Source organism: Sceloporus occidentalis, unplaced genomic scaffold (assembly GCF_023333645.1).
Source record: "Sceloporus occidentalis isolate IW3139 unplaced genomic scaffold, rSceOcc1.0.p SCAF_2, whole genome shotgun sequence".
NCBI classification, from domain to species: domain Eukaryota; kingdom Metazoa; phylum Chordata; class Lepidosauria; order Squamata; family Phrynosomatidae; genus Sceloporus; species Sceloporus occidentalis.
This window is the reverse complement of record NW_028316982.1, coordinates 236,453,792-236,478,811: the sequence shown is the minus strand read 5'-3', so window position 1 is coordinate 236,478,811 and position 25,020 is coordinate 236,453,792. Positions and strand designations below refer to the sequence as shown.

Below are 25,020 nucleotides of genomic sequence, written 5' to 3'. Positions count from 1 at the left end.
ATTTTTCAAATTAGGGAAGAGACTGCAAAAGATCCAAATGCCATCTTTCTATCGGCCCGGTTCAATTTTTAAAACAATAACAAAGAAATCAACTTAGACGTGACTTCTAGTCCATTTCTGTTTTCATGTGTACTTCAAAGATGGATATGACAGTTGGAGTCTGTCAATTCCCTTGCCCAACATGAAACTGCTGCTCCTAAAAGGTCCCAGGAGCAGAAAAGCATACTCTTTCTATGATTTTTTTGTGGGGGGATTAAATTAATAATTTTAGCCATCTAAACCACACTCAGCTTGGCCATACATATGTCCTGGCTTTCATTTTTGAAATGTTGGTGAGTATGCATCTTTTCCTTAGTGCAAATGGGAAAAAAGGTAAATTCCCTCTTCCACAAACTTCTCAGAGTGGTGTTTTATCTTTTATAAGGCCACTCCTCTGAACTGTATACCATCAATACTACCTCTTTTCAAAAATCAGAAGTGGATTTCTGTGTACATTTTGGGGGAATTTTGTCTGTTTTTGGTATTTTTGACAGTTCAAAATTTACCCATCCCTGAGTAAAATCGTAAGCTGCCTATGGTACAGTTCATAAGATCATAAGTAAGGCCCCATACAGACTGCCAAAATAAAGCTGCTTTGGGTCACTTTGGAGATATGCTGTTTAAATTATGCAGGTATCCTAAGAGTCTGGAAGTTGCGCCAAAGCTGTGCTCCAGTCCTTAGGTCTTGATCGTGGCTTTGGCACAGCTTCCGGACTCTTAGGACGCATGCATCATTTAAACAGCATACCTCCAAAGTGACATGAAGCAGCTTTATTTTGGCCTGTCTGTATGGGGCCTAAGACTCACTTATTGATTCCTACTAAGGCTACAATGTTTAGTAGGTTGATTAACGATTAACTTTTTGAAGTGATCTATACAAGAAATAAATTCTATAAACACAGATAAAAACTACAGAGATGTTACACCATTTTAAAAGAGGTGTATTTCCCTACCCCTTGTACACATGGGTGGAGGGTTACTTTCCTTTTTTGCTGGTGCCTGCCACTACATCTACATCCATCGTCTAAAAACTAAGGGTTTTTTCCCCTACCTATCTCTTGTTTTTGTGATATGTTTTGTTTTGGGTTATCTTGCAGGCTTAATCAATTAGTTAATCAATTAAAACCATTTATAGAGTCAGTCATAAAATATTCGATTTGGAAGAGAAAATGCAGATCATCTAGTAGATTAATTCCACCATACTGTGTAGAAAAATACAACTAAAGCACTCCTGAAATATTTGATTGGCCTGCTAATATTTAACAAGGTAACATCCATAAATTTAACACCTTCTTCACTAGAAGAAACTCTTCTAGAACATGGCCACATAGCCTGAAAACTCAACAAAAAACTATGGATGCCGGCCTGGAAGCCTTCGACTCCACCTTCTTCACTTCTTCACTCTCTCATGGGCTATGTCTGTTAATTTTGAGCTTGCCTTTCCATGTAACATACAGTCAAGATAGCTTAATGAAAAGATATATCGTATACTTCTAACACAGCTTCATTAGGCTCTTCAAATAATCTTCTCTCAGTTCCCTTCTAGGTTCATTCCGCATAGAGCAAAGGTGCCTAAATGCAATCTAGTTTGCAACATCCTTAGATAACAGCTAGAAAATTGATGGAAGGGAATAGGAAAATAGGGTGTTTAGAAATAACATATGCTAATATGTATGCATACCTCCAAATGTAGAAAGGATGATTAAATGTAAGTAAGTAAATATATCTTACCAATGAGCAAGCTGGTGATTATGAGATTAGGAGACCTTGTTCCTGCTCACTCTAGTATCCAGGTACTAAATGCTGGCAGAGATTATCAGATACTCTGATTTCCATTCTTAGGGTTCTTTATGTTGGAATGATCTTGTTTGCTTGGACAGAAAACTCCAGCTGCTGCCACAGTGCATACTTAATGCAGTTTGACACCACTTTAACTGGTATGGCTCTTTCCTATGGAATCCTGGGCTTTGTAGTTTGTGGTGGCACCAGAGCTCTCTGACAGAAAAAACTAAATACCTCATAAAACTGCAAAACCCAGGATTCTATAGCATTGAGTGATGGCAGTTAAAGGGTGCCAAACTGCATTAATTCTGCAGTGTAGATGAAGCCTCTTTGAAATAGCTGTTGGACAGCTCTTCAACTAAAGTCCTCTGCAAAGCCGGTTTTGCAGCCATTCTCCATCTTGTCATGCTCATTGACCAGAAATAAATTCAGCCTAATGGAAAAAGCATCTCTCTTGAATACCCTCCAACTGCCCTGACTTGGTTGGGACAAACCCAATTAATTCTCTGTTGTCACACTTTTCCAGCTGCATTTTTAAAAGCCCAATTTTTTTCCTGTCCTCCTCCCCCAACCTAACCCCCCCCCCCCCCGGGCTTCTTTTTTTGTCCTCAGCTTTCTTGTATTGGTGAAAAATGGGTTTAAAGTGCAAAAGTAGTACACTCATTTAAATCTGTGGGGTTGGGGAGAGGAAGTGCAGAATCTTACCTTTTCCAGTAGGCAAAAGCAAACAGCAGCAATGCCTTCTAGCTTGTGTGTGCGTCCACATCAATATGTATATCCATAGATATGTGCTGGCATGTGCAAATGTCATGCTCAGGTGCATCTTCATCCCCACTCCAGTGTTATTTGGCCACATGTATGTTAAGTCGTCGGCCCAATTCCCACTTATCTCTTGATTTGATTCCTGAACTGATTTTTGAAACTGGTTCAGCAAACAGAGTGGTCCCCACTATGTTTGAGCTGGTTTCAAGAATCAGTGCAGGAAGCAACAACTGCGGCTACCCCACCATGCCTCCCTCTGTCCTTCTTGCCATACCGGTTGGGCGAGGGTGGAGGAGAGGCTGAAACAAAAGGAGAGAGGCAGGCTGAGGGCTGAGGACAAGAGCAGTTATGGAGGTATGGCTGGGAGGCTGGGGAAGCCACTGCCAGTGGGAACCAGAGTGGATTTGAATCTGATTCAAATGTGTCTGGTTCTCACGTGGGCTGAATTGATTTATTTCTAAATAAATTGATTCAGCCCCAAAAAACACCTCATTTTACCAGTGTATTTTTGACGCAGGTTAAATGGGTAAAAAACATGGGGCCCCTTTCCAAATTGCTTCAGCGATTCAAATTAAGTGGGAACCATGGTGGTTTAAACTGATTCATTTGGAATCACAATCCGGATTAAACCATAGTGGGAACAAGGCCAATATCTGTAAAATGTTGCAGGATCTGCTGCAAGTCAGAGCCAGCATGGCATAGTGGTTTGAGCATAGTGGTTGGACTACAACTCTGAAAACCAAGGTTTGATTTCCTGCTTGGACATAAAAACACACTGGTTGACATGGGGCAAGACATGCTCTCAGCCTCATGGGAAAGCAATGGCAGACCTACTCTGAACAAATCTTGCCATGCAAACCCCATGATAGGGCTTCCTTAGGGTTGCCATAAGTTAGACACAATTTGTAGACACACAACAACAACAACAACTGCTGTAAGGAGTGGCAACAGGGAAAGAAAGCTGAAAACATTAAGCAAAATGGTGATCTGTGCCTGCCCAGTATATGCATTGTACATGCATTTAGAATGAGGAGAATTGTAAATGTCTGACCTCCCCACCCTCAGCCCCACCCTAGAAACTATTTGAAACCTTGCTGCCAAAGAGTATGTCTTGTCTTTAGGCTCTAATCTTCATCCCTTTTCTCTCAAAATACATTGTATGAGTACAGCTGAGAAAAGGTGAGAGAGCAACAGCCCTGGAGACTGGAAGCTTTTATTTAGTTACACAGAACAAGAAACAGAGAGCAAGTGAAATGTCGCTTGTTATTCTGTTCATCATTTAAAAAAAAAAACCCAGCAAAAGCTAGTTTTTGAACTAGCTTATGAAACTCTTTGCAAATCTAGACATTGATCTCTATCTCGTTGAATCTGCCATCTTTTTAGAGTAAAGGAATGCAAAAATGACCAGATTCTCCTACTTACAAATAATAGGTCCTTGATCAGAGGAAGAGCCATGGAACCAGGTCCCCCAGAGACAAAAATATGCAGCAAGTGAAAATATAATTACTAGAGGGTATTGCTTCTGTCTCTTTCAAGTCAAATAGGCCTCGGAGAACCCTGGTAATGCTGCAGTACCTTTAAGACTGACCTACATATTTTACTGATCACATAAAAAAATAGCCATCACCTAAACTCCTGCTCTCAGCTAGTAATTGCTCCAGTGCAGCCAGTTGAGAAAAGTACTGAAGCTTTCTCTAAGAATCCCTTGAACCAGGAAGCACTAGAAACTAACTGCCTGAAGTATGGTTTATCATCCAAGCCGTAGGTGTCAAAATAAACAAATGCATATTATTATTATTATTTATGTTGTCGCCCCTAAGCTCTGGAACGACCTGCCGGATGAGATCCGTCAGTTAACATCTTTAGACAGCTTTAAAAAAGCTGTCAAGACGGATCTCTTCCGGCAGGCCTTTCCAGATTAATTTTTTTTCCCGGCCCAGGCTCCCGGGCTCCCCGATTTCCCTTATTCCTCTCGTGGCCCCATCCCCTGATGGTGAGGATTGCTGGGGGTTTCGGGGTTTAGTTTAGGATAGTATAATTATATATTGTTATAGTCCCATTTTAATACATTTAAGTGTTCAATAATTTTTTAAGGGGGGGAAGGGAGTATAAATATTTATGTATATTTTATTCTGTAAATTTTTATGTTGTTCACCGCCCAGATTGGCTTGCCACCGGGCGGTATAGAAATAATAATAATAATAATAATAATATATGTTCTGTTCTTCATAATGGCAATGGATGCCACCTATGCACTTTTTGTGATATCTTCCTGAACTTTTAGCTTGAGGCTTCTACTGTCACCAGTCATTGCCTCATTGCCTCTATTCCAAAGAAAGACTAGGACAAGACAGTACCTTCCCGCTGTCCCAACCTTTGGGGGAAACACTCCCAATTAATCTTTTTTGGTCCCACTTTTTCAGCTGCTTATTAAATATCTCTGTTTCTCACTCCTCCCCACACTTTCCCCCTTTGTCCTCAGTTTAATTCATTTGCTACAGACTGAAGTAATCTAGTTTGATGCCACTTTAACTGCCATTAGAATCATAGAATCTTAGAATCATAGAGTTGGAAGAGACCGCAAGGGCCATCCAGTCCAACCACCTGCCATGCAGGAAATCCAGATCAAAGCATCCCCGACAGATGGCCATCCAGCCTCCGTTTGAAGACCGCCAAGGAAGGAGACTCCACTACACTCCTAGGAAGTGTGTTCCACTGTCGAACAGCCCTTACTGTCAGGACATTCATCCTAATGTTGAGGTGGAATCTCTTTTCCTGCAGTTTGCATCCATTGCTCCGGGTCCTGTTCTCTGGAGCAGCAGAAAACAAGCTTGCTCCCTCCTCAATATGACATCCCTTCAAATATTTAAACAGGGCTATCATATCTCCTCTTAACTTTCTTTTCTCCAGGCTAAACATACCCAGCTCCCTAAGGCATTCCTCATAGGGCATGGTTTCCTGACCTTTCACCATTTTAGTCGCCCTCCTTTGGACACGCTTCAGTTTCTCAATGTCCTTTTTGAATTGTGGTGCCCAGAACTGGACACAATATTCCAGGTGGGGCCTGACCAAAGCAGAATATAGTGGCACTATTACTTCCCTTGATCTAGACACTATACTTCTATTGATGCAGCCTAAAATCGCATTGGCCTTGTTAGCTGCCGCATCGCACTGTTGACTCATGTTTAACTTGTGGTCTACTTGGACTCCTAGATCCCTTTCACATGTTGTCTCCTTAAGCCAGGTGTCCCCCATCCTATATCTGTGCATTTCATTTTTTCGCCCTAAGTGGAGTAACTTACATTTCTCCCTGTTGAAGTTCATTCTGTTAGCTGTGGCCCAGCTTTCTAGTCTATTCAGGTCATTTTGAATTTTGATCCTCTCTTCTGGAGTATTAGCTATTCCTCCTAATTTGGTGTCATCTGAAATTTGATAAGTATTCCCCCAATTTTTTCCTCCAAGTCATTGATAAAGATGTTGAACAGTACTGGGCCCAGGACAGAGCCCTGTGGGACCCCACTGGTCACTTCTCTCCAGGATCAAAAGGAGCCATTGTTGAGCACCCTTTGCGTTCGGTCAGTCAACCAATTACAAATCCATGTAACAGTTGCCTTGTCTAGCCCACATTTTACAAGCTTGTTTGCAAGAATGTCATGGGGAACTTTGTCAAAGGCCTTACTGAAATCAAGATATACTATATCCACAGCATTCCCTTCATCTACCAAGCTGGTAATTTTATCAAAGAAAGATATTAGATTTGTCTGGCATGACTTGTTTCTCTGAAACCCATGTTGACTTTTTGTGATTATAGCATTGCCTTCTAGATATTCACAGATTCTCTGTTTAATGATCTGCTCTAGAATCTTTCCTGGTATTGATGTCAGACTAACTGGACGATAATTGTTTGGATCCTCTTTCTTCCCCTTTTTGAAGATGGGGACCACGTTTGCCCTCCTCCAGTCTGCTGGCACTTCTCCTGTTCTCCAGGAGTTTTCAAAGATTATTGCCAATGGCTCCGATATTACATTTGCTAGTTCTTTTAATACCCTTGGATGTAGCTCATCTTGTCCTGGAGGCTTAAATTCATTTAGGTTAAACAGGTATTCCTGTACTATCTCTTTACTTATTTTGTGCTGAAATTCCCCTGTTCTGTCCTCTGCTCCATTATCCTCAGGTTGAGCACCCTTTTCCTTTTCTGAGAAGACTGAGGCAAAGAAAGTGTTGAGTAATTCTGCCTTTTCTTTGTCTTCTGTTAGCATTTTGCCATCTTCTCCACACAGTGGCCCTACCATTTCCTTCTTCTTCCTTTTGCTGCGGACATATCCAAAAAAGCCCTTTTTGTTGTTCTTAACCTCTCTAGCAAGCCTGAGTTCATTCTGAGCTTTAGATTTTCTGACCTTATCTCTACACATGCTAGCTATTTCTTTGAATTCCTCTTTGGTGATTTCCCCATTTTTCCATTTCTTATACATGTTCCTTTTAAAATTTAGCTGAGCTGAAAGTTCCTTTGTCATCCATCCTGGGTTCTTGTGACACCTCCCATTTTTCTTTCTCACTGGAACTGTTTTAATTTGTGCCTTCAGTATCTCCCTTTTGAGAAACTCCCATCCATCTTGAACTCCCTTCTCTTTTAGTATTCCTGACCATGGGATCGCCCCCAATATTTCTCTAAGTTTACTGAAATCCGCTCTCCTGAAGTCTAGAATGCATGTCTGACTATGCCTGGCTTCTCCTTTCCACTGTATAACAAACTCCAGGAGAACATGGTCACTTCCACCTAAGGATCCCACCACTTGCACTTCATTAACCAAGTCATCCTTGTTGGTTAGGATCAGATCTAAAATAGCTGATCCCCTTGTTGCCTCTTCCACCTTTTGGACCATGAAATTGTCTCCAAGGCAAGTGAGGGATTTACTAGACCTTGAGGATCTGGCTGAGTTTGACTTCCAGCAAATATCAGGGTAGTTGAAGTCACCCATCACTATTACATCTCTCCTTTCTGAGTGTGTGGTCATCTGTTCTAGAAAGGCATCATCCAGTTCCTCCGTCTGACTTGGGGGTCTGTAGTAGACTCCCACCATAACATCCTTGTTGTTTCCCTGCCCTTTAATTTTTATCCAGATGCTCTCCACCTGGCTTTCAGGATTGATGTCCTGGATCTCTTCACTGCTGTAAATGTCCCTGACATATAGGGCTATTCCTCCTCCTTTCCTGTTTGGCCTGTTTCTCTTGAAAAGGTTATACCCCCCTATTTCCACATTCCAATCATGAGACTCATCCCACCAGGTTTCAGTGATGCCTATTATATCATATTTGCTTTGTTGTACTAGGAGTTGAAGTTCATCGTGCTTATTTCCCATGCTTTGTGCATTAGTGTAGAGGCATCTAAGACCATGTGTTCCCTTTACTTGCTGCCTGTGCAAGTTCTTTTGCCTCCCACTGTTGGGTCCTTGCACTGTTTGTCTTGTTCCCTCTCTGTCAGTTTGACTATCTTCTCCAGCCTTTTTGCCTTCCAGAATACTATCTCCCTCCCCCACATAACTCAGTTTAAAGCCCTCCTGATCAAATTCTTGAGGCTATTGGCAAAAATGTTTTTTCCAACTGGCGTGAGATGCAACCCATCCCTTGCCAGAAGTCCCTCCTCATGGAACTGCAGCCCATGGTCCAAGAATCGTTCTTGGCGGCACCATCTACGGAGCCAGTTATTTACATCTGCTATTTTCTTCTCCCTTCCTGGACCATGCCCTTCAACTGGGAGAAGAGAGGAGATGACAACCTGTGCATCCACCTCTTTCAACTTCCTACCCAAAGCCTCATAATCCCTTATGATATTCTGAAGGATATGCCTTGCAGTATCATTGGTTCCCACATGAACCAAAAGAAAGGGGTAATGGTCAGTAGGCTTGACCAGTCTTGTCAGCCTCTCTGTCACATCATGGATCTTTGCCCCAGGGAGACAGCACACCTCCCGAGACATCTTGTCAGGCCCACAAACCACTGGTTCAGTGCCTCTCAGCAAAGAGTCCCCGATGACCACCACACGCCTCCTCCAAGGCTTAGCAGCAGCGGTTCCCTTTGGTGGAGCTCTCTGTCCCTGAGGTCTGTCCCTGCTGTTGTTCCTCATCATCCTTGATAGTAGAGAGAGATTGAAATCGATTCTGTAGCTGTAAGCTTACAGAATGTTCCCTGGTTTCCCTACTTCTGTGTGTGACCTTCCTCCAACTATCTACTTCTGTTGTGTGTGAAGTGACCTCCTCTTCCCCAGCAACTTCCTCTGTGTGTTTCCTGTCCAGTACCATCTGGTCCGTTCTGGTCAGGAAAACCTCTTCCTCCCTATGATGCTGAAGTGTAACGACCTAGACCTCCAGCTGCTGGAGGTCTTCTGAGAGGGCTACCAACTTGCACTTGGGGCAGGTAAAGTTCTCCATATCCCTAGGCAAGAAGACAAACATCCCACAGGTGTTACAGGTGACTGCAGCAGGGCCTTCAGTGTCCATATTGAGAAGTCTTAAGGAAACTCTGAACAAAACTGTGGGTTTCCCCTGCTAAACACAAGTGTAAAGACCCCCTGATGGCATGGCCTTTGTCCCCAAACTCTGTCCTTGAGTTCAATTCACTGGCCTTATAGTTATGTAGACTAGCTCCTTTCAGAGCAAGTCTCTGACTCACTTCCTCTGAGCAGAAGTAACCACAAGCCCCTTAAGGAAAAGGGGAAAGAAAATGTGGAAAATTAAAGGGACCCCTCTAACAATGTTCCCAGGCCAGCTTCTCCTATGTACTCCAAATCCTCCTTGACTATATAACAATTTTTTAAAAATAAAAATAAACAATTTGCATGCCGTTAGGCATGTGCCTCACCCAGCACTTAAAGAGAATTAGGCTTCTGTCCACTCCCCCCAAGATCCACAACAATATCCCAAGTTTATGCTCAGTGCTATAGAATTCTGGGAATTATAATTTGTGGTGGCACCAGAGCTCTCAGACTGTCAGACAGAGAAGGCTAAATGTCTTATAAAATGACAACTCCCAGAATTCCATAGCATTGAGCCATGGCAGTTAAAGTGGTGTCAAACTGGACTGCTTCTGCACCACAAATGCAGCCTGAAAGAAGTGCAAAAGTAATTTACATTCAATTCACTTAACAGAGAGGTTAAGAGAAGAGAGGCTGAAGTTGCCCTTCCCAGTAGGCTCAGGTAAAAACAAACTGCAGCAGCCTTCCCTAGCTTGTGTGTTCCTCCACATTAATAACTTTTTCATCTTCAATCTCTCTCTCTCTACAGGCTCCTTCCTGTCGGACTTCAAACATGCTCTCATTTCCCCAATTCTGAAAAAACCTTCTCTTGACCCCTCCTCTTTGTCTAGCTATCGTCCGATTTCTCTTCTTCCCTTTCTTTCTAAGGTTTTGGAACGGGTTGTTTATTCTCGCTGTCTTGAGTTTCTTGAAGCCAACTCCATCCTCGATCCCTTTCAGTCTGGTTTCTGCCCAAGGCATTCTACAGAGACAGCTCTCACTGAGATCTCGAATGACCTTTTACACTCCAAGGCTAATGGCCTTTACTCTGTTCTCATCCTTCTCAATTTGTCTACAGCCTTTGACACTGTTGATCACTTTCTCCTAATTGACATACTCTCTGACCTTGGGTTCTCTGACTCTGTTCTCGACTGGTTTAGATCTTACTTGTCTGGCAGATCTTTTGCAGTAGTTGCAGGTGGTCAGACTTCTTCTCCTGTTCCCTTATCTGTTGGAGTTCCCCAGGGCTCTGTTCTGGGTCCCCTTCTGTTTTCTCTCTACACACTGTCCTTAGGAAAACTCATTAGCTCTTTTGGTTTTTCCTACCATCTGTATGCCGATGACACCCAGCTGTATCTTTCTGCCCCTGACCTTTCTCCAAGGCTTGAACAGCAAGTTTCGTCTTGTCTCACAGCTGTCTCGCAGTGGATGTGCCATCGGTGTCTGAAGCTCAACATGTCCAAGACGGAGCTTCTTGTCTTTCCTCCTAAGCCCACCCTTCAACACTCCTTTTCTGTCTCTGTGGACAACATTTCTATTCAACCAGTCCAGCAAGCCCACAACAGTCTTGGTTTTATCAGGGAGCCCTGGTGGCGCAGTGGTTAAATGCCTGTACTGCAGCCATTCACTCAAAACCACAAGGTTGCGAGTTCAAGACTAGCAAAAGGGCCCAAGCTCGACTCAGGCTTGCATTCTTCCGAGGTCGCTAAAATGAGTACTCAGACTGTTGCAGGCAAATTAGCTTACTTGCTGTTCACCGCTATGATCTTTGGAATAGTGGTATATAAATAAAACAAATTATTAATTATTATTATTATCTTTGATTCTTCTCTGTCGTGTATCCCTCAGATCCAGACCACAGCCAAGGCTTGTAGATTCTTTTTGTACAATATTGCCAAAATCCGACCATATCTCTCCGCCTCTACTGCCAAGATCCTGGTCCATGCGCTAGTGTCTCACGACTTGATTACTGTAATGTCCTCCTGGCTGGGCTTCCTCTTTCTCACCTCCATCCTTTAATCTCTGTCCAGCATTCAGCTGAACGCATTATCACTTCCACCCACTGCTCTGACCACATCTCTCCTGTGTTGGCATCCCTTCACTGGCTCCCCCTCCCTTTCCGCATTCAGTATAAGCTCCTGCTGTCGACATTTAAAGCCCTCCATTGACTGGCCCCTCCTTACTTATCAGACCTTCTTTCTCCTCACCTTCCCACTCGGGCCCTCCGTTCTGGTAGTCAAGGTCTGCTGTCTTAGCCCAGGATTTCCTCTGCCCCATCCTGGATTCGCCCCTTTTCACTTGCTGTCCCTCACTCCTGGAACCTTCTTCCCCCACAAGCAAGAGCCATCACTTCTTTAACCAGCTTCAAAACGGAGTTGAAAACCATCCTGTTCAGAGAAGCCTTCCCAGGCATTGCATAATTGTCACTTACTATTTGATGTTCTTTTGGTGCCTGTTTATCAAACCATTTCCTGTATTGCTATGTACTGTATATGTATTATCCTACTTGAGAGTATGTATTTTCCCTGGAAGAAGATTAACCATCCATTATGAAGCCAAGCCCTCCCTCCAGTCCATCTGCCTTGGTCCAGGCCTCGGAGGTAGAGAGGAACTGCTGGACCTCTTACTCTTTCCCTCCACCACTACCTTCTCCTTCTGTGTCATGTCTTTTTAGATTGTAAGCCCAAGGGCAGGGAACCGTCTAACTAAAAAGATTGTATGTACAGCGCTGTGTAAATTTAAATAAAGGTTAATAATAATAATAATAATAATAATAACACTGATGTTGTTTGGTCACAACTGTCCCAGTTTTTCTGTGAAATGGTGGAGAATATTCAGGCCTTTTGAAATTGATTGTTAATAGGGAAAACATTTTAAATAATGCACTGTGATGTTTTTTCCCCTTCTTTTTAATGGATATTTTTTAAAAATTCTGTTACTATTATAGATTCTTTAATTACATTTTATTTTTGTATGATTTTAATGATGTAAGTTTTTATTTGTATATATCAGTTTTAATTTTGATTTACCTCTTTGAGCTCCAGGGCTAGGTTGGATATTAATATGGGATGAAAGGCAGCTTACAGTATAAGTTGAAACAGAATACAGTTAAAATAAGGCGTAATGCAAAGTTTAAATACAATTTAGTAAACAATTTTGTTAAAAATATTAATTTGCAGCCATTATAAAAGTAGCTAACATCTGACAAGGCCAAGAGAAAATAAATCACACCCCAATTAACAGAACTTCTGCAATGGACAGTTAATTATCAAATGCCAGGGTACAGTAAATAGAAAGGCATTTACCTTGCAAGCTGCACAGAATAGAGATTAGTTAGTAAAATAATTTAATTAAATACTACTACATTCAAAAATGACTTTGAGACACACAACAACACTAATGCTACTACCAAGGACTGAAATATTTCTAAAGAGAGGTATGTATGTATCTGCTCTAGTTCTGAGACGTATATGTTGATGGTACTGATAGGGCTTGATGGTACTGTTTTCTGGGGCTGCAAGTCAAAGATGCCTGCGGTGGCTTTCTGATTCTGGCGGCACTGTTCAGGAAGAAACCTGCCCCATTCATGATCTCAACACTCTTTTCCCAGAGAATCATCCAGCCCAGGGAGGCTGATTCAAACCTGAATCAAACACCACATCCAAATTAGTTTGGACTTTGGTTTTTCCTCTCCAAACAAGCTCACACAACACTTCTGTAGGTCAGGGCTATAACTGGTCATCACATGTTTGGCCAATCTACATGGATAATATCTATATTAGTGCAATATTTCATTGACCTCTTTGCTTTCCCTGTCTTTTAATATTGTTTGTAAATAGGATAGGACCAATGTCATTCCCATACTGCACCTATAGACTGTATAGAGTTGAAACAAATGCTCAAAAGTGAAAGCAGCAACAGCAACACTAGTAATAATAGATAAGGCATAAAATCATAGTCATCATTATTTCATTTCATTTATTCAGTTTCTGTCTGACTGCATCCCAAAGGCTATGTGTGGCTTGCAACAAATGATTAAAATTTATATTAAAGTGGGAAAATAACATGAACATTGAAATGGCCTTTTTCTTGTTGCTGTCCTTAGTGGGAGAGAAAGGGGTAAATACCTAATGGCTTGCTTCCTCTGGGGGCTGACTTGGGCCAAAGTATGCTTCAGAAATTTTATTTTTAAAGAAGGCTGGAATGTTTTAACTCAAGAAAACAGTGGGGAACTTCGACATGTAGAGGAAACAATGTTTTATTTATTTACAGAAGCACTCAAATTGCATAATGTGTTTTGAGTACAGCACACACTTCCTTGGAGGCAATGTTTGAAAGGAATTTTGGTTGGGCTCAAGATTTTGAATGACAGTATTCACATACCCCAAGATTCATTTCAAAACACACTTTGAATTAGAAATTCATACCTTTTTTGGCTTCTAGCCCATTTCAGAGTGCACAAACAATAGGTACATTTAAAAACAAAAAAGTGAGTGGTTAGAAATGCTATAATTTCAAAATATGCACATCACACTTTAGTCAGTGGGAAAAATACATACCAAAAGACATATTAAGGAAATACACAGAAAATGTATGCTTTATGGAACATGGCTGTATGCCTTCAAGTTGCCTGTTGACTTATGCTGACTGAATTTCATAGGGATTTCTTAGGCAAGGAATATTCAAGATGGCTTTGCCAGTTCCTTCCACTAAAATATAGACCACAGCACCTAGTATACATTGGCACTCTCCTATCCAAGTACTAACCAGAGCTGACCCTGCTCAGCTTCCATGTTCCAAGGGGATCTTTCGGGTATTTAGCTGGCACTTTCATCCTGCTTTAGGGAACATACATAGCAGATGCAAGTACAGAAAAACAAAGTATTACAACTTGATAGGAATAAAGAACAAGCATGCAGGTAGATTTAAGGATACACAATGAACCAAGCCCTCTCTTTTATTTTCAGAGAAAGATTATAGGCATCTGGGTTGTTGTTGTTTTACTTACATCATTTTTAGGTTTGTCCCCTGCTTTGCCTTGCCCATGAAGCCACTGGTAAATATTAACATGTGCAGTCTTGTCTGAAAATAAAACTAGATATTAGAGACACCATTCAGCCCAAATTTGATAGAGCCAGCAGGTAACTGTTATCCCAGATTAATTAATCTGAAGGAAAGCACTGTGATTTTGTGTGTATAGCCTCTTGGGCTGATTTTATCTTTTAGATACAGCTGGGTCTGACTCTGTGAAAGCTTCTTTATGTTTTCACATAAAAGGACTGAATGACTAATGTAGCCTGCAAGGGCTGTCAGTCCATCCTCCTGCTAGCTGACACCCCACTGTTATTGACAGCTGCAACCAGGGACATGCCAGGTGGTAAACCATACTGTGTGTTTCTATGTTACCTACTTTCTCACCCTCTCCTCCTCATCTCTGTCACCTGGATTCCTAAGGATGTTAAGCAACCATTATGGAATTGGTAAAATCTAAAGATAATTATCGTGCTGTTTAAGCAACAGATACATAGGATGAAGAGCTGATGCTGCCTAGGGGCGAGCAGCATCTAGTTTTCAGGAGAAGATAAAACCTATCTTTGCTGAGTGGGTAGGAGATAAACAGCTCACAAACCTAATGCCAAAAGGAGCTGGTGAGAGCTGGGACTGGCGAGTAAATGCATAATGTAACAGCTGCATTCCTGTAGCAAACTGAAAATACAGTTCACAGTCCTGACCCCTCACTCTTCAAGCTGGCAGGGGGCTGGGAATATTTGAAGTCTGTTCTGCATCCGACATTTGGGTACATAAGAGAAGAAAACTAAAAAAGCATTTCATTGTATGTTCACAGTGTTGGCCATTTCAGAAGGAATTTTGTAGCCTGGAGACAAGAGCATATGAAAATATAGAAGAGTATTTGAAGCCTCTTCCCAGAGTAGTAGAAAGCAGGATAGAAAAGCAGTCATTTAATCATTTTGGGGAGATGGTCCTGATCACTGCATTACACAAAATAGACAATAACCTTCTCAGCACTACTAGGGCTCATCTGTAGGCAGTGAATGCAAATCAGAAGACAGCATGATGTAAATTCAAATAGCTTATACTAAGGTTATGCAACTGAACAAGTTAATTAACAATGCAAATATTTCAGGCAGCATGACTATGGGTTGCAAGGTGAATGGATAGATTTAACTGTTTCTGCTTGTGTGGACATCAGTGAGCAAAATGCTAGTGTCACCCTTGTTCCACATCAGTAAAACTGAGTTTTCTTTTGATTTCTTAACTGACAGGGGACAGTTGTGATGACAAATTCAAAACTGTCTGTGAAAGAACCTGGCAAAGCAGAATTGTATGCCTTCAATTTGACCCTAAGGTGAATCTATTATGGGGATTTTTTGGCAAGATTTGTTCAGGAGGGGGGGGGGGGTGCCCTTGCATTCCTGCTGAGAGAATGTGACTTGCCCAAGGCGATACAATGGGCTTCCATGGTTGAGTAGGGATTTGGACCCTTGTCTCCAGAGTTCCAGTCCAGTACTCAAACCTGTACACCACACTGACTGTCCAAAAAACAGAGTGTAGAGATTTACAATCATAGTAGGTGTGAGTGTGGATACAATTGTGCATTGGAATAAGTTTGTAAGCATATTTCAAACACTACATAGAAAAGATTGCAAATTTGCCTCTTCTTTTTTTATGCAGGTGTTTTATAGAAGACAAAAGCTCCAAGGTGGCCTGGTTAAATCGTTCTGGCATCATTTTTGCTGGTCAGGACAAGTGGTCCCTGGACCCCCGAGTAGAGCTCCAGCAGCTTTCGCTTCTGGAATACAGCCTTCGGATCCAGAAAGTGGATGTCTACGATGAAGGATCATACACATGCTCAGTGCAGACACTGCATCATCCCAAGACTTCCCAGGTTTATTTGATTGTTCAAGGTAAGAAAGCATGTTTGGGAGATGGGGATAGATTTCTTTCGAAAATTCCAGCCCCTTGCCATCATAGGCAAACTGCAGTTATTCATGTTTGTCTCACTTCCTGAGGTTCAGTATAGATGATGCATGTTGTTATAGTGCTTGAATAGTGAGCTTACTTGCAGTATTTGATTACTTGTTGTCAAAAGATGAACAGTTGCATCTAGGCATTCTGTGCCAACCAACAGTTGTCTACTCAGAAACAAAAGCCCAGTGAACAAAATGAGTTTTAGTTCCCGGTCAGTATGCTTAGCAATGCTGCCTATTTTAGTTGAAGCTTGATCCTATAGGCTTGAATTCTACTGATTTCCCCAATCAGAGTTGATCCATTGAATCAATTGCTGAATTGTAAATCAAAACATATTTATGTATTATTTATTTATTTATTTATTAAACTACGGCGAGTTACAAACCACCCAAAATGGGCGGTCTGCCGCCGCCGCTTGCTGCGTCCAGGAACCACAGCAGCCAAACTGTGCAGTTCCCGGGCACAGCCCCCGTGTGGACAGGCGCTGAAATGGCGCTTCTTTCTGGGCCGTGGAAGTGGCGCCGCAAGGCACTAGTCATGCACTCACGGTGTCACTTCCGCCGCGCAATGTCCGGACGCTACACATCCGTGGCATCAAAATGGCGGCCCCTGTGTGGACAGGCGCCGCCATTTTGTACAGACTCGGTCCATACTAGGGTTGAGGGGCGTCAGGAAGTGGCACCCCTTCTCAACCCTAACACACCCCTTTCTAACCCTAGCACACCCCTTCGGCGCATCTGTAACGCGCCTACATAATGTTGTTGTTCCTCTTATTGTGTGCCTTCAAGTCATTTTCGAATTATGGCAACCTTAAGGAGGTTTTATACAGTTTTAATAAGGTTTATAGATGATTTTAAATGTTTCATGTTTGATTGTAATGTTTTTAATGTTTTTTTAACCTGTGAGCTGCCTTGAGTCCCTTCTGGGAGAAAGGCAGAATACAGATTAATTAAATAAATAATGCTAATAATAATAAATAATAAGGTGGACCTATTATGGGGTTTTCTTGGCAAGATATGTTCAGAAGTGGTTTGCCATTGCCTCCCCCTGAGGCTGATAACATGTGACTTGACCAAAGTCACCCAGTGGATTTACATGGCCAAACCACAATTCAAAATCTGGTCTCCAGAATCCTAGTCCAGTGCTCAAATCACTGCACCAAACTAGTTATACCCTGCCCTATATCAAATATGTCAGGGCGGCGTACAAAAATCATTAAAGAAAGTTACACAATTTAAAACAAATAAATAATTAAATTATCTGAAAACATATTAAACTTCAGTAGTAAGTTAAGAACAGATTTATGTAAACTATTTGGTATGAACTAATACAGCTCAAAGGCATTCATGAATGGTCAAGTTTTTACTTGCCACATAAATGACATGAGTGTTGGTGCAAGTTGGGCCTCCAGGGGGATGGCATTGTACAATAGAGTGCCACAGCTGAGAAGACCCTTTCCCATGTCCCACCATAGCACATTGATCTAATTGGTGGGACATAGAGGAAGGCCCCAGCAGAAGATCTTAATTCTTGGCAGATACATATGAGGATAGATGTCCCCTCAACTATCAAGGTCCCAAGCTGTTTAGGGCTTTAAATGTCATCACAAGCACCTTGAATTCAGACTGGTAACATATTGGCAGCCAGTGCACTTCTTTTAAGACTGGCATGATCTGCTGTCTATGTGGTACTCCAGTCCAAAATGTATGCAAATCACATTGATTCAATGGATCTTCTCTAATTGGGACTACTGATAGGCTTCACACCATTGAATTCTAGGTGCAAAGTTAGTCATGACAAAGAAATCACAAGTTCAATTAAATTAACTGGATTCAACCTTGAATGATGAGCTAGAGAAACTGTTACTTTGGTCCAAGATGGCAATTCCTAGTTTCACAAAAAGCCTATTAAACTGCATATCTTTATTTTGTTAATAACTAAGTAGCAATCAATAGCATACCCTTTTTTCCCCTTGTGAAATGGGAAGACTTACACAGAATTAAAAGATTGTACTTTTCTAGCCTCAGCAACCAATTCTGGATAATGAAAAGAACCATCAGAGTGCCCCTCCCCCTCCAGAATTATATAGCACAAAAAAGGAATTCTGACTCATCCAGATTTCCTTTCTCATTCCAAGCACTGCTACATTTTTTAAAAAATGGCTTTAAAAATTAAACTGCCAATAAGCTCAAAACATATCCCTGTTTTGGTTTAGAGTGTCTTCTGGCACAGATTTGAGCTCCATCAGAATTCAGTTGCATCTTCAGTGAAAAGTAGCTATAGTATTTTAGCATCCTGCGAAGCTGTCAGTAAGGTCAGTATAGCAATGATGCAAATTATCTCCCTTTCCTCCACAGTGTAATGCTATATTGATCACACATTTTCTTCTCTGTGACCTTGATTAGTCAGATGTGACTGGTACAAATGACAGTAGCTTTTGGCTAATGAGTGAAGCGAGGCAGTTTGACGAGGTTTGTTTAATGCAACTAATTCATTCATTCATTCATTTTTTTATTTTAGAATGTCAAGTGTAAAAATAACACCTATCCCAACCTTTCTCTTTCTTGTACACAAGTAAATTAAGAGTATAATCCACTTTGGGGGAAAGAAACATACTCTTTGTGGTACAATGCATATTTTAGAGACTGGAGTGTTATTTCTTCGGGACCACAATGGCCAGAAGGCCACTAGCTATGCTAACTGGGGGATTTGGAGCACTTTAGTCCCCAAAAGTAGCTTTCTGAAAATGCATCTTTTTCATACAGAACACTCTTTAGTTTCTAGCATCTCCATTTAAAAGAGAGAGAGAGAGAGCAGGTCCCTAAGAGCATCAGATCCCATCTGATCTTGGAAGCTAAGCAGGGCCAGCCTTGGTTACTACTTGGGCAGGATCATCAACAAAGACCAGGTGCTGTAGGCTATATTTCAGAGGAAGGAACTGGCAAAACCACCTCTGAATGTTCCTTGCCTAAGAAAATCCTATGAAATTCATAGTGTTGAAGTCACACACACACACACACACACACACACACACACACACACTGTGTCAAATACTCCTCTGCCTCAGGTCCTAACGAAATTCTGCCACTATAGAAATCATTGTGCCAAATAAACAACCAGAATGACTTAGTATAAGGCAGTTTGTTTTGTTTTGAAGTATCACTGCCATTAAAAAAAAAATCCAACAGTTTTGCTCGACACAAAAGTGATAACGTGAAAATCTGACATTCTGCCTCATCTTGTTTAGGAGCCTCTGCCTACTATACCAAGTGCCAGCCCTAACAATGTGCTAGGTAGTCCATTTGGGAATGGGAAATCACTGTACCATAGCACATGGCAGAGAGCTTGTTTTACATGATTAAGTCATGTCCAGCGAAAGGAGGGAAAAGACTGTGTGCCACAAGTGCTTCCTGCCAAATTTGTTGCCATGTTACCATATTTTGGCAATGTGGTGGTAAATACAACCAAAATGCACACAGAAAATCATTTTGCTTTGAAAAGGAAACATACAGATAACTCAGCTTGTTTTAAAGAAGAATCATGTACATGGAGACCTCATAGATGAATAATTCTGTTTTAAAACAAGGTGTGTGCTCCTTGTATACCTTATTTTTTTTAAAGAAAAATGGTGGGTTGCTGCTTTTGCTGCTGCACAACTGAAACCTGGTGGTGCACTGACAACTCCAGGAATACAGAAACAGGGTGCAGCTCCCACGTTTTTCAAGGGGGTTGGCACCCCCACTCTGAAAATAATATATCTGTGGTTACTGGAGCTGGAAAAATGCCCTGCCCAAGGTCATAGAGAAATTATGCCCAGTAGGATAGACTGTACCATGGCAGATAGGTTATGGTATTTTCTTATGAGGTTTGTGTGAAATTTGATGAGAAACATCTTTTCATCTCACAGTACTAGATCAAAGTGCATAACACAGGAGCTCAAGCTTCTATTCTGAATCAGGTTAAGGTAAACCCCACAAAGAATGCTTCAAAGTATTGTTATACATTACATTAAAAGGGGGCTGAAAAAAGAAAGGACTCCCTAAGCAAGTGGAAATGGGAAAAATACAAACTTTAGTTATTTTGAGTTATGCTTCTTTGCATGTTTAACACTTTGGGTCATATAGTAATTGCAAAATTGCTCAAACATATAGAGTCCATGGGGGATTCCTCTTTGGAGTGATTCAAGGAGCAAGTGATATCTAGCTCTACTGTTGGCTAACTCTCTTGAGCCCCTGAAGGGATATTTTCTCATGGGCTCGACCAGACATAAAGGTCAGTTAGGGAATTACCCATTGTAGGAGAAAGCCAGGATATAAATATTTGAAATAAAAATATATAAATAAATACATAGGGTTCGATTTCCAGCTTGGCCATGAAACTCACTGGGTGACCTTAAGCAAATCACACTATCACAGCCTCAGGAAAAGGCAATGGCAAACCTCCTCCGAACAAATCTTGATAAGTTCACCTTGGGGTTGCTATAAGTCAGAAATGACTTGAAGGCACACAACAGCAGCCACAACAATATGTATTCCACCTTTCCCCCCAATTTGGGACTCAGCGCATTTTAAAAAATAGTTTTAAAATATAAAAAATAGTTGAAGGACTCAAGGCCCAAAATACAAAGGTTAAAATGTAATTAAACTATGAAAAATATTAAAACCAGTTTTAAAAAATGAACCATTAAACACACAAACAAACACACACACCAGTCCCAAGTAACGCTGGAAAAGAACTCTGAAGGTATTGGAAATATTCAGTAATGATTTAAAAGTTGTTACTAAGAACTGAGCAACTTTTCTAGATGTTCTTGAAATAGTTACGATGAAAAGCAAAGCACATGCTGAAGATCCAGGGACTTCTGGCAAGGGATGGGTTGCATCTCACACCAGTTGGCAAAAACATTTTTGCCAACAGTCTCAAGAATTTGATCAGGAAGGCTTTAAACTGAGTTATGTGGGGGAGGGAGGCAGTATTCTAGTAGGCAAAAGGGCTGGAGAAAATAGTCAAACTGACACAGAGGGAACAAGGCAAACAATGCAAGGACCCAATAGTGGGAGACAAAAGAACTTGCACAGGCAGCAAGTAAAGGGAACATATGGGCTTAGATGTCTCTACACTAATGCACAGAGCATGGGAAATAAGCAGGATGAACTTCAACTCCTAGCACAACAAAGCAAATATGATATAATAGGCCTCACTGAAACCTGGTGGGATGAGTCTCATGATTGGAATGTAGAAATAGAGGGGTATAACCTTTTTAAGAGAAATAGGCCAAACAGGAAAGGAGGAGGAATAGCACTATATGTCAGAGATATTTACACCAGTGAAGAGATCCAGGACATCAATACTGGCAGCCAAATGGAGAACATCTGGATAAAAATTAAAGGGCAGGGAAACAACAAGGATGTTATTGTGGGAGTCTACTACAGACCCCCAAGTCAGACTGAGGAATTGGATGATGTCTTTTAAGAACAGATGACCACACATTCAGAAAGGAGAGATGTAGTAGTGATGGGGGACTTCAACTATCCTGATATTTGCTGGAAGGCAAACTCAGCCAAATCCACAAGGTCTACCAAATTCCTCACTTGCCTGGAAGACAATTTCATGGTCCAAAAGGTGGAAGAGGCAACAAGGGGGTCAGCTATTTTAGATCTGTCTTGGATGAAACCGATTATCTAGACCCATTTCAAACTGGCTTCAGGACAGGCTTTGGGGTTGAGACTGCCATGGTTGCCTTGACTGACGATCTGCGTCTGAGCATTGACAGGGGTAGTGTGACCCAGTTGGTGCTCTTAGACCTCTCAGCGGCTTTCGATACGATAGATCACAGCATCCTCCTGGACCGCTTGGGGGGATTAGGTATCGGAGGCACTGCATTGCAGTGGTTCCGGTCCTACCTCTCAGGCAGGTCCCAGAGGGTGCTGTTTGGGGACAGTAACTCCAGAAAGAGGGAGCTCCTTTGTGGAGTCCCTCAGGGAGCTATTTTGTCCCCAATGTTGTTTAACATCTATATGAAGCCGCTGGGTGAGATCATACGGAGTTATGGTGCTGGGTGCTATCAGTACGCTGATGACACCCAAATCTATTTCTCCATGTCTCGTTCGTCGGCCTCGAATTCTAATGGCATCTCTTCTCTCAATGAATGTCTTCGGGCGGTAATGGGCTGGATGAGGAAAAACAGATTGAAGCTGAATCCAAACAAGACGGAGGTGCTCACGGTAGCGGCCCCGAAACCAAGAATTGGGTTGCAACCACCAGTCCTGGACGGGGTCACACTCTTCTCTAGTGACTGCGTTCGCAGTCTGGGGGTGCTCCTTGACTCATCGCTCCTGATGATAGATCAGGTTAATGCGACAGTCAGGAGCGTCTGTTATCAGCTTCGGCTGATACGCCAGCTGCGCCCTTTTCTGGAAGTAAGGGATCTCAAGACAGTTGTGCACGTGCTGGTAACCTCACGCCTTGACTTCTGTAATGCGCTCTACATGGGGCTACCCTTGTGCCTGGTTCGGAAACTACAGCTGGTTCAAAACATGGCAGCCAGGCTTGTGTCAGGAACATCCAGAAGGGACCATATCACTCCGGTTTTGAGGTCCCTCCACTGGCTGCCTATTGGTTTCCGGGCCCAGTACAAGGTGTTGGTTATTACCTTTAAAGCCCTAAATGGCTTGGGTCCAAGCTATCTCAGAGACCGCCTCCTCCCATACAATCCTCCCCGCGCTCTCCGGTCCTCTGGGAGGAACTTGTTGCAGCCTCAAAAATCGAGGCTTGCGGCGACCTCCCGGAGGGCTTTCTCTGTTGTCGCCCCTAGGCTCTGGAATGGCCTGCCGGATGAGATCCATCAATTAACATCTTTGGACAGCTTCAAAAAGGCTGTCAAGACGGATCTCTTCAGGCAGGCCTTCCCAGACTGAAATATCCCGGCCTCAGGATCTTAGGATTTCCCCCTCCTCAGTAATGTCTCCAAAGCCCCCTTTTCTTTAGAACTGAAGTTGCAGTGGTTTATTGGTTGGTATTATTTTGTTTAATTTATTGTTATTTTAACTAGTTATTGTGGTTTTAAATTAGATATGTTGTTTAATAACTTTTTAAGGGGGGAGGGAAATATATTGTTTTTATGCTGTATGTTATTTTAATGCTGTAAACCGCCCGGATTGGTTCGCCACAGGGCGGTATATAAATAAAAATTTATTATTATTATTATTATTATTATTATATTATTATTATCTGATCCTAACCAACAAGGATGACTTGGTTAATGGGGTGCAAGTGATGGGATCCTTAGGTGGAAGGGACCATGTTCTCCTGGAGTTTGTTATACAATGGAAAGGAGAAGCCAGGTATAGTCAAAGACGCATTCTAGACTTTAGGAAAGCCGATTTTAGTAAACTTAAAGAAATACTGAGTGTGATCCCATGGTCAACAATACTAAAAGAAAAGGGAGTTCAAGATGGATGGGAGTTTCTAAAGAGGGAGATACTGAAGGTACAATTTCAAACAGTTCCAGTGAAGAAGAAAAATGGGAGATGTCTCAAGAAACCAGGACGGATGACTAAAAAACTTTCAACTGAGCTACGTTTGAAACGAAACATGTATAAGAAATGGAAAAATGGGGAAATCACCAAAGAGGAATTCAAACAAATAGCGAGCCTGTGTAGAGATAAAGTCAGAAAAGCTAAAGTGCAGAATGAACTCAGGCTTGCTAGAGAGGTTAAGAACAACAAAATGGGCTTTTTTGGATATGTCCGCAACAAAAGGAAGAAGAAGGAAATGGTAGGGCCACTGCATGGAGAAGATGGCAAAATATTAACAGGGGACAGAGAAAAGGCAGAATTACTCAACACTTTCTTTGCCTCAGTCTTCTCAGAAAAGGAAAAGGGTGCTCAACCTGAGGATAATGGAGCAGAGGACAGAATAGGGGAATTTCAGCACAAAATAAGTAAAGAGATAGTAGAGGAATACCTTGTTAATCTAAATGAATTTAAGTCTCCAGGACCAGATGAACTACAACCAAGGGTATTAAAAGACAAATGTAATATCGAAGCCATTAGCAATAATCTTTGAGAACTCCTGGAAAACAGGAGAAATCCCAGCAGACTGGAGGAGAGCAAACGTTGTCCCCATCTTCAAAAAGGGGGAAAAAGAGGATCCAAACAATTATTGTCCAGTTAGTCTGACATCTATACTAGGAAAGATTCTGGAGCAGATCATTAAACAGAGAGTCTGTGAACATCTAGAAAGCAATGCCATAATCACAAAAAGTCAACACGGGTTTCAGAGAAAGAAGTCATGCCAGACAAACCTTATCTCTTTCTTTGATAGAATTACCAGCTTGTTAGATGAAGGGAATGCTGTGGATATAGTATATCTTGATTTCAGTAAGGCCTTTGACAAAGTTCCTCATGATATTCTTGCAAACAAGCTTGTAAAATGTGGGCTAGACAAAGTAACTGTTACATGGATTTGTAACTGGCTGACTGGCCGAAGCCAAAGGGTGCTCAACAATGGCACCTTTTCATTCTGGAGAGAAGTGACCAGTGGGGTCCCACAGGGCTCTGTCCTGGGCCCAGTACTGTTCAACATCTTTATCAATGACTTGGATGACAGAATTGGGGGTATACTTATTAAGTATGCAGATGACACCAAATTCGGAGGAGTAGCTAATACCCCAGAGGACAGGATCAAGATTCAAAATGACCTGAACAGACTAGAAAACTGGGCCAAAGCTAACAAAATGAAATTCAACACGGAGAAATGTAAGGTACTGCACTTAGGGCGGAAAAATGAAAACCACAGATATAGGATGGGGGACAACTGGCTGAATGAAACTACGTGTGAAAGGGATCTAGGAGTCCAAGTAGACCACAAGTTGAACGTGAGTCAACAGTGTGATGTGGCAGCTAACAAGGCCAATGCGATTTTAGGCTGCATCA

General features: G+C 41.9%; 1 protein-coding gene across 2 annotated transcripts in view; it reads left to right on the top strand.

Annotated features, from left to right (window-relative positions):
* Positions 1-25,020, top strand: part of LSAMP (limbic system associated membrane protein) — a 644,842-nt gene that overhangs the window by 317,689 nt on the left and 302,133 nt on the right. For both annotated transcript variants that reach the window (XM_089512481.1, XM_089512480.1), the window contains exon 2: positions 15,788-16,020. In XM_089512481.1, the coding sequence (XP_089368607.1) occupies positions 15,788-16,020 (233 nt within the window). The remainder of the gene's footprint in view (positions 1-15,787; positions 16,021-25,020) is intronic.